The 11,108-nt window shown below is 39.3% G+C and overlaps 1 protein-coding gene across 1 annotated transcript in view; it reads left to right on the top strand.

Annotated features, from left to right (window-relative positions):
* The window catches only part of LOC127637424 (thyrotropin-releasing hormone-degrading ectoenzyme-like), a 146,053-nt gene extending 135,604 nt beyond the window's left edge, over positions 1–10,449 (top strand). Inside the window, exons 17-19 of the mRNA XM_052118466.1 lie at positions 8,264–8,404; positions 8,602–8,683; positions 10,260–10,449. Of these exons, the coding sequence (XP_051974426.1) occupies positions 8,264–8,404; positions 8,602–8,683; positions 10,260–10,403 (367 nt within the window). The 3' untranslated portion in view covers positions 10,404–10,449. The remainder of the gene's footprint in view (positions 1–8,263; positions 8,405–8,601; positions 8,684–10,259) is intronic.
* The last annotated feature ends 659 nt before the right edge of the window (positions 10,450–11,108 follow it).

An 11,108-nucleotide genomic window follows, 5' to 3' on the forward strand; every position in this document is an offset into this window, starting at 1 on the left:
AAAGGTAATCAATATGTCTTACATGCTCTCAGTGATCCATGACTCGGCTGTAATATAAAATATACCTACATACCTCATCTCATAATCAGAAAACCTGCACCATGGATACAAAATGCACATAATAGAGAGTAAACTCTTCCTGCAGGACCACCTTGATTCTGATGGTGAGGAACATGGTTTTGTTCCTGGATCAACATCCTTGTTTCTCACTACCTTACTGACAAGTTAGTGAGCATCAGCAGCCAGTTCTCTATACCTAACACCCACAGCTAATATCTTCCAATGTCCCATACTTTTTCCTTTTTCTCTCCTCTTTCCGAGACTGAGGTCTTCAAAGTGCTTATTTCTAACTGTCCTACCACCTGTCCACTTGACCCTATCCTCTCCCATCTTAAGCAAGCTGCCTCTCCATTGATCTTACCCACACTCAAACACATTATGTAATGCATATCTCACAACTGGAAACATTCCCAATACATTCAAGCAGGCTCAAGTAACCCCACTGCTTAAAAAAACAAGACATAACCCTGTAGTCAACAACTACAGACCAGTCTCTCTCCTACCCTTCCTGTTTAAACGCTTGAGAGGGTTGTATTCAACATGTTGTCTGCTTTTATATCACATAACAACCTACAGGACAGACATCAGTGTGGCTTCAAAAAAGATCACTCAACAGAGACTGCCCTCTTGTCAGTAGCTGAAACCCTTCGACTGGTGAGAGCCAGCTCCAAATCATCCATCCTCATCCTCCTTGACTTGACTGCTGCCTTCGACACAGTGACCCACAACATCTTCCAGTCCATCCTCTCGACCTGGGCATCACAGTAACTGCTCTTGGATGGTTTGAGTCATATCTCACTGTCAGATATTGTTCAAGATCTCAGGAGAGGAGAGCTCTCCAAGACACACCAGCTGGCCACTGAGGTTCCCCAAGTATCACTGCTTGGACCCCTCCTCTTCTCGATGTATATACAACATTACTTTAACCTTTCTTAGAGGCACATGGCTTTTCCTACCACTGCTATGCATATGATACACAGATATACCTGTCATTCCAGCCTGATGACTCTACTGTCTCAGCTCTGATCTTTGCCTTCCTGGTCATTTCAAGACTGGACTACTGCAATGCTCTGTTGGCTGGCCTTCCATCTAACACAATTAAGCCACTGCAGATGGTCTAAAATGCAGCAGCTCATCTGGTCTTCAATCAGCCAAAACGGGCTCATGTCACCCCACTCTTGATTTCACTACACTGGCCACCTGTACCTGCATCAAATTCAAGGATTTGACTATGGCTTTCAGGACAGCCAATGGAACCCCACCCACTATCTTCAATCACTTCTTCAGGTCTATGCTCCAACTCGTTCTCTGCAGTCTAAGAATGACCAACGCCTGGTTGTCCCATCACAAAGAGGCTCAAAGTCTATCTCACAATCGTTCACTTTCTCTGCTCCTCTGTGGTGGAATGTACTTCCAACCTCAACATGATCTGCTGTTACCTTCTCAACATTCAAAAACCAGCTGAAAACACACCTGTTCTGCTGGCACTTAACAAACCCACAATAATTGCACTTACACCTGCACATAACCTGCACTTAGTATCTCTATTTCTATCTTCTGTGCTAGCATCTTTACTACTCCAGCCACTGTGAGAACTTTGCAGTCCTATACTGCAGATGTTTTTAAACTTTGTATATAAATTGCTTGCTATGTGTCTCATTTGTAAGTTGTTTTGGCTTTAATTGTCTGCTAAATGACTAAATGTAAATGTCATGGAAAAATATTTCTATCAACATTCCTATCAGATATTAGGGATACGGTAAAATGTGGGGTTAGGATCAGGGCTGATGTTAGGAGCTTGTACGCCAGTCTTATAAACTTTTATCTCTTATTTCAGGGGTTTATTTGTGGTTTGGGTTTACTTTGCAAAATCATGGTCACCTTCTGATGGTAGCTGGTTTTATGTTAATTCTAGCTGGTCAAAAAAGATAATGTATGGTCATTAACGGGCTTAAGTAGGTTTAGTTGGTTGATTAGCTGGACCACCAGCTGGCGAGGTCAAGGTCAACCTGGTCAGAACTATACCGTGTTCCCTATGATAGTTCAAATTTGACTAATGATTTAAAACATCTTGAACGTGTTCAGTGTGACCACTCTAGACATGCTTTTTTTCAGCAGGGAATGTGGGAACACTGCAAAGAAAAGACCAAAATGTGTTTTGTGCAACAATCCAAAAATATTTCAAGTTCTTACCATGTGAGCAAGTGATGGGCAACTAGAGCAGCAATAGTGATGTGGTGGTGTGGAATTGTCATACTTCTAAAAACACCAGCAGTATCAATACTCATGTGTTAAAGAGGCACTAGCGGCAGCTGCAACAATGCATGTCAATATCATGCTGTGATAACCATGCTGACTACAGTGTGATGTGTGTGAACAACTGTAGAGATATCAGCTAGCTGTTGACTCCCATCTGAGAGTTTATCAACAGTGTTTTGACTTTGATATCTGGAGTTCTGCATAGATTTTTTAATTTTATTAAGTATTTCTAAAGAAAGATAATGTGTTTGTTATCTCAGTTCAGTGTGTAGGTAGCATCTAATGAAGCACTGCATATGCTTAATGACTCTGTATGATAGGTTACTAGGCTTGAAACCCCACAGGCAGATTCATGAAGATTCACACATCTTGACCAGAGTATTTGGTGTTGCTTTTAAAGGCCTCTAATATCTCTAATTAATGACAAGAAAGTTAATTTATGAAACTCTACATGGCAGGGCTGATAGGTCGAACAGGTGCAACTCGTCATATAAATCCAATCAGAAGCTTTTCCTTTCTGTTAAAATATATAAAGCTGCTACTAACCTCACACAAAACACAAGGAAAGGGCTACAGCAGCACAGTATGTGTAGCATTACCGTCCTGTGTGTTCCCGAATAGGTTTCACATGCTGACATTGTAGGTTCCAAGTCCAGAATCCTGGAGGATTCATTACCAGGAAAATATCTCCATCAACCGAACTCAAGCTCCTATAGTGCCTATAACTAAGCCAAAGCAAGATGACAACACCAATGCTGCATCAGTACCATCCATCCTCCAGCTATAATGTAAAACTTTGATGCATCCTCAAATAACTATCCAGTAGTTGTAGCAAAATGGCAATGAAACAATCCAAAGATTGTACTGAGCTCTACTGCTGGCCATGTTGCTGCCCTTTTTTTGCCCATCGTATCCCCATGACTTCATAAAGACTTATCTCAGCATTTTATTCTGGCTTTAGCATCTAGCTTTTAGTCAGCAGTTTATGCAGCAGCAATATCTCGTAGTCAGACAAGCAGGTAACATCATCCATTTACCCTTCGCTTGTGAGTTTTCCAGAACTAATAATCCACACCATAAGTTCTTTAATGCACACAATAATATTTAGACTGGTGGCCAAAAGTTTAGAAAAATGCTGTTTCGAAAGGAAATTTGTACGTTAATTCACCAAAGTGGCATTCAACTGATCACAAAGTATAGTCAGAACATTTCTGAAGTAAAAAACAGCACCATCATTATTTGAATATTTGAAATCTAGACAGGCCCCCCACTATTACGTATAGGAGAAGTAGCGGTTTAAACATATCATAATTATTTGAATGTTTGTACATAAACTAAGTATTGTGACATTCAAAAGACTATAAGCAGCGATTCATATAACAACCGCTTTAGTCCCCTGGCTGGTAACTGCAGCATGAATATAGATCGCACCAGGTTGATCGTATTCTTGAGCCAAGTTAGTGTAATTACACCAGGTAAAATATAACAGTGCCGTCTGGATTATAGACGGGCTCATAGTGAATTGTTTGATTATGTCTTCTAAGGAGTATGACACCAGGCTCTACAGTATCTCCTAGCCTTGGAGTGCATAGGGATACATCATTTTATACCATCTTTACACCCTAGTGGCATTTGGTCTTATTGCAGGCATTAAGCAGATCAGTCGACAAGACTAATCCTACTCCACAGTTTGCATCAAGTTAAATCCTTAAGCTAAATCTAGAAACACTCATACACATAGTTTTTGGGGTCTCTAGATAAACCCATTGAGAACACATTTAGGGATACATGGCAAGCTACACATGACTGAAATCCACTTCACTGCAGCCCACGTCTGTCAGTCTGATCTGCTGGGAGGACGGGGGACAGGGGAGACATGCAGTTAACTGTATTATATATCTTTAAATATAAGTGTTGGGGAGCTTTATCTTGATATGCTACAGTAGCAGCAGCATGCTCTTCGGTCTCAGCAGCATCATGTTTTCGTGCCAACAGCAGCAGTATATTGACTCAGGCCAAGCAGCAGTAGCATGCATAAAGCAGATCTAGTCTACCAAGACTAAACTAACTAACTTGTTTAGACATCTCTTGTGCTTTGGAACCCTAAACCATTTGATCTGCACCTGGTCAGTGAGAACGAGTTATATTCATCTTCCTGTTGTGTTCCAGCAAAAGAAGTCCCGTCTCAAAGCACTTCCGTGTTTGCAGTATGTTACATTGCACTCATAAAAGAGCATATTTGAAGCAACCTAAAAGAGTATGCTTGCTTACACCCGCCTTTTACAGGTGGCCAATGTTTCTCAGGCGTTTTCCACCTGCTGAGCGATAAATCTCTGTGTGCGACTGGCAAGACAGTCCGATTGTGGTTGTTGAGAAGAGTCCCCTGTTCACTGTGTAAAGTGCTTTGAGTGTAGTGTTAGAAAAGCACTATGTAAATGTCATTCATTCATTTTATGGGGCTGAGCTCTCACTGAATTAGTGTCTTCCGAGGGACCACAAAAATGCATATCTGCCGAGACCAGCACACCGAGTTTATCCATTAAAGAACCAAAGACTGTGGGACAGTTTATGAGCCATTCTCCAATTCTCTGAGTGATAAACTAACAGTTGCCGCCTTCCCCAACGATTGCGAAAGCCGGCTTCAGTACATCACTGTTTTCTCGCTGTCTCTCTCGTACTAACCGCACACACACGCGACACCTCACAAACATACCCGCACACACATTTTGCTAGTAGATAACATGGCGATAAATCTCAGCTTTGTCCCCAAGATATCGTACAAGTGCTAAACGGTTCCAGCCTCTCTCCGCCCACATTCGCAGCCATATTCTTTGGCCGGAAACCTTGCGTCACGTACTCTCCACAACACTCTTTACGAACATGAACACACCCCCACACACACTCACATATACCTACCTTCCTCTCGTGTATTATAGACTTATTTTTTTACCATATCTAATCATGTTACTGTTTAGTTAGTAGTTGGAAGTCAGAAGTTTATTGACAACATTGTATTGATTATTAATTTATATTTCTGCATCAATAAACTTTGTTATACTTTAAAGAGAAGTGTTTGGGTTTTTTACATTCACCTGTGTCAAGTGATGGCTGGAGATGTCACTCCTCGGAATCAAGCCTTCATCGTTTTCCTTTTGAATGTCGATGTTCTCCGGATGTCGACTTTCCTAAGAGAACAATCCTATATTGAGACTGCTATACTGTCTGGATATTAGTCCCAGATTGAGGGTGGTGGCCCGGCAATTCTAACGTTGGCTGCAAAGTGGACCTGTTTACTGATTTAACTTTTTTGTAATGCAGGGACACTTGGCGAATGTTAGATATTTTCATTTTTGGATGGATTATCAGTCTGTAGACCATTCACACATGTGACACATTGACGTGCCTCATAATTACTATTATTTTGTCCATTGACTAATCTGTCTGCCATAGTAACACTCATTATCATACATGTAAACATACACTCACTGAGCACTTTATTAGGAATACTATACTAATAGTGGGTAGGGCCTCCCTTTGCTCTCAAATCAGCCTCAATTCTTTGTGGCACAGATTCCACCAGATGTTGGAATAATTTCTTTAAAATTCTAGTTCATGTTGACATGATTGCATCATGTGGTTTCTGCAGATTTGTCAGCTGAATCTCCTCCTCTCTTCTGTTTTAACGGATTAAGATCCGGTGACTGGTAATGCCACCGAAGAACAGTGAAGACATTGTCATGTTCATGAAACCAGAAATGCTTTGTGACATGGTGCATTATCATACTCGAAGTAGCCATTAGAAATTGGTAAATTGGGGCCATGAAGGGATTCACATGGTCAGCAACAATATTCAAATAGGATGTGGCATTCAATCAATGATTGATTTGTATTAACGAGCCCAAAGTGTGCCAAAACATTCCCTACACCATTACAACACCGTCATCAGTCTGGACTGTTGACACAAGGCAGGTTGGGTCCATGGATTCATGTTGTTGCCACCAAATTCTGACCCTACCATCTTTTTCCCTTAGTAGAAATCAAGATTCATCAGACCAGGCTACGTTTTTCCAGTCTTTAACTGTCCAGTTTTGGTAAGACTGAAATGGTCTTCTGCTGTTGTAGTCCATCCACCTCAATGTTCAATGTGTTGTGCATTCTGGGATGCTTTTCTGCTCGCTACAGTTGTTGTTATCAGAGTGGTTATCTGAGTTACCATAGCCTTTCTGTCAGCTTGAACCTGTCTGGCCATTCTCCATTGACCTCTCACATCAACAAGGCACTTCCGTCCATTTCTGTGGAACCATTCTGATAAACTCTGGAGACTGTTTTGCATGAAAGTCCCAGGAGACTTTCTGTAACTCATCAGCTCAAACATTTAATACTTTTCAAGTGGTTATAACAGGTTTTTTCACTGATTTCACAGGGACTCCATTCATAGAACGAGGGAAAAAAGCATATATTTTCTTAATCATCCATTTAGACACAACGTCTCTCTACAATTTAAATGTTATTATTATGCTTTACACTGGGTTCATAAGGACAAAAGTGAAGCAAAGCAGAGCTTATAGAGCAAATAGTGTCATCTTCTGCCTTTGGATATCAACATAAAGCAATGGAATAGCGTATATCTGATCTGCGGCAGAATCAACGCATACGAATGTAAGAAATGCACGTGACTTTAAAGTTTTCCATGTTGTTGTGGCTGTTGTGTGTATCTCGCTGCAGCTGACATTTTTGACGTGCTACTATGATGCCGGAAAAAATCTACATCACTTTCTCAGCTCACATCCTTTCTACACCTGTTTAATTGCGCATAATATCATGTATATTTGGACAGAAATGAAGATAGTTGCTCGACAAAGCAAAATCCCTCGGTAGTTCAATTATAACTGCCAGTCTAAACATGACCTTGGCATTTAATTATCTTGCATTTTGGCAGTTCAATCAATAATCAGTCAAGAAAGAGAAGTGAACAATTGTGGTCAATTTTACTTACAGTAATTAGTCACACTGGAAATGGAAGGTCAGATTTCCAAATTACAAATTGCATCTGAATAGCAAACTACATGTGAAAGTGAGAAATTATTGGAGAGTTATCACAGCAAAATAATACTGTTCTGCAAGGCTTGTTCCTATTTGTCCATAGAGGAATCAGAAGATTTGTGGGATTTGTGAACTGTGAAACTGCAGTCTGCACACAGATGTAAGCTTTGTTACTGTGGCAATAATCTTCAGTAGTTCATGAAAAGACTGTACAAGTGACTTGACAAAAAAAAGCCCTGGAGTTCAAACCAGAACAGCACTTGAACAGAAATGACCCAAACCACAGTGGTGATTCATTTCTCATTTAATTGAAAATTGAAAACTTGCTCACTCTGGCAGTGTCCTTATGTGTAACAACTCATTTCCTATTTCTGACACTTTTTTTTTTTTTTGGTGTACTTGACATTTTGCAACAATTTGAATCAAATGAGTCTGTCTGTGTTTGATTCTGGATTCTTGGATTAATTACGTTTGGAAGAGTATGACACACTATTGAAAGCATATCAGTTACTGAAAATGACAAAGACATTTTTAATTTTAAGCACTTTCATCTAAGATTTACTCAAGTTTAAAATGAGTGTAAAATGAGCTTTGAAATCGATTAAAATAGTGCAATTAGAGCAGAGATTCATTTCCTATAACTGCATGACTATAAAGTAGTTCCAGGTTTGTAGACTGTGTTACAGTTGCATATCACATTTTTCCCAAAATTAGTTTTAACGTTTTCTGCTTCTTGTCATGGTCACATTGGCAATTAATATTCAGTAATTCAGTGGTCCATCATCAATTATTCTTTATTTATATCCAGACCCTCCCCCGCAGAACTTTGATTGTGTGTTTATTACATATTTTAGTTATTTGATTATGCATTCAGCTACCAATAAGATTTTTTTGTCAACAGACTCCTGAATCTGTCCCTGACCTCCGACCTGGTGCCGGATCAAGACGTGATTGATGTCATCATACATGTGGCCCGCAATCCGATCGGAAGACATTTAGCGTGGATGTATTTCAGAGAGAAGTGGGACATATTGAATTCCAGGTAAATCTAGCAGATAGAGCCACATTCAACTTTCTGTTTGTCTTCTGTTTCTGTTTGTATTCAATTCCTGATGTGGAGAGGCAGAGAGCATTATGAGAAATATTTATTGGTGTGTGTCTGCTGGGCTCATTATAATGGTGCGGTGTGATATATATAAACACCAGTGTATTTAATAGCTGCATCTCTCTCATTCACAGGTATGGTGAAGCCTTATTTATGAACTCCAAATTAATCAGCGGTGTGACTGAGTTTCTCAACACTGAGGCCGAGTTGAATGAGGTGAGTCTGGGCTTTTACACACCCTGAGACAAGCTGCAGTCCAAATCAATCACAATAAACTGATAATAAACAATTGATGACTCCTCATGAAACATTAATGCTTCTAAAATGACTTTGGTCCTATGACCATTTAGATGGAGAAACTGTGCAAAAGTAGACTTTGCAGATTGCAGAATTGTGCGACAGAATTTTTCATGCTGTTATTTCCTCATTGTAACTGCTTAACCTGATTACAGGAAATGTGAAGTATATTCACTTATTTAAATTCACTCAGCTTCAATCCCAGAGGGCTCAGACTGCTGATGCTTCTCACTGCAGCACATATTTCTCATATAGCTGACTTCCTCTTCACAATTTATCATTCCCACAGAGATAATACAAACCCTCTCAGTGTTTTCTTAAACAGAGCATTACCATACTGTCATTGACAATTAACTGCTTCTAGAGCACTTCATCAGTTTATGTGGAGCAGAACCGTACGGTAGACAAAAAACAGATTTGTCGTAAAATCGGCAGTACATTTAACAGTGTTGGTGCATTATCATGGAGTACGTGTTAATTCATGTACATCTCATGACCCATGGAATTATGAATTGTTTTTGTAATTTTTATTTGATCAATTGAGATTTAAAAGATTTTATTGGGATAGTTAACTCAAAAAATGAAAACTTCTGGTGAAATCTGAGATTTAAAAAAAGAAATATCTCAGCTCTGTAGATCCACACTATGCAAGTGAATAGTGTCCAGAATTTTGAAGTTCCAAAAAGCATATAAAGGAAGCATAAAAGTAATCTTAGGACTCCAGTCGTTAAATCTATATCTTAAAAAGTGATATGGTATGTGTGGTGAGAAACGGATCAATATTCAAGTCCTTTATACTATAAATCTCCACTTTCACTTTCTTCTTTTGTTTTTGGTGATTCACATTCTTCATGCATATCGCCACATACTGAGCAGGTATGAGAATGTATAGTAAAAAAGTACTCAACCACACATATCATATCGCTTCTGAAGATATAGATTTCACCACTGGAGTCGTGTGCATGTATGTGTTTTTTGGACCTTCAAAATTATGGCTACCATTCACTTGCATTGTATCGACCTACAGAGCTGATATTCTTCAAAAGAAGAAAGTAAGTCATACACATCTGGTATGGCATGAGAGTGAGTAAATGATGAGAGAATTTACAATTTCGGGGAACTATCCCTTTAATGCCAGCGATTGGTGCTGGAGGTTAGCAGGGCTTTTTTAAGACAGTTCTTCCCTTCTAGAAAAGCAACAACTCCACAGATGATACAGTTTACTTCAAATGCAAGCCAGTACCTCATTATCATAAGCACTGTTATTATCTGTTAAATTACATGTTGGGCATTTGCATGTAAATGCATCGTATATTCTGTATGAGGGTACTGGGGACTTGTGATCCACTTCCACACACAAACACAAAACTGTCTACATCAGATGAATTGGACACACTAAATTCAAGGATTATGTTAAATTATGTTCTGGGGAATATCTCGAATTCAGCAGAGCTCTGTTAATAATTTAAGTGTTGTTGTTTGTTGTTCTCCTCAGCTGAAAGAGTTTATCCTGACCAGTGGAGGAGGGGGGGTACCTGCGTTCACTCGAGCTGTTGAGATTGTTCAAGCTAATGTAAAATGGCACATGCTGTATGAGCAACAGTTCTACCAATGGCTGCGGAAAGCTCCTGACGGTTAACACACCATCCATGGAAACCTCTATAAGCATGGAAGCTCTATCAGACATTAAGAGGCCAGTGATCTTTGACAGTGATGTAAAAACTACAAATTATCATACATTTCTAGACTGTGAGAATCTGAAAATGTACAATATATTTCCCAGGAGAGAATCCCAGAGAACAACAGTGCCGCCCTGCTGCCCATCACCTTTAATTATCTCACTGTATTCAATCTCTAAAGACTGCTGCTGTCCTGAGAGCGAAGACTCTTAAAATCTAAATTTAAGTGATATGCTCCTCTTTGCTTATCTTGCACAATTCAACATTTGGTTATCGACTATATCAAATGTGGCCATATCCAATTAAAGATGACTGCAGGGAACAGTTTATCCGTCATTTGAAATGAAGAATGAACCCAGTTATCATGGAAAAACACACTATTGACTGATCAAGGGTTAATAATAGTAATTGATGAATTATTAAAGTTGCCTATATCTCTGCTTTCTAAGGTCAATAGGGTATTGTTATAATAGTGAGAGATGAATATTATAAATTGAAGGCAATGTATATGCATGCATGTTATACAAATGTGTATGTGTATTTATACACAGTTATATAACATATATGGGTCAGTGACAAATAAGGATGGTCAGAGCTTAATCTTACATTAAAAGGTAAATAGCTAACCTAGCTATAAAATATGACATTATATTATACTTTACATA

This window comes from Xyrauchen texanus, chromosome 45 (genome assembly GCF_025860055.1).
Source record: "Xyrauchen texanus isolate HMW12.3.18 chromosome 45, RBS_HiC_50CHRs, whole genome shotgun sequence".
Lineage (NCBI taxonomy): Eukaryota > Metazoa > Chordata > Actinopteri > Cypriniformes > Catostomidae > Xyrauchen > Xyrauchen texanus.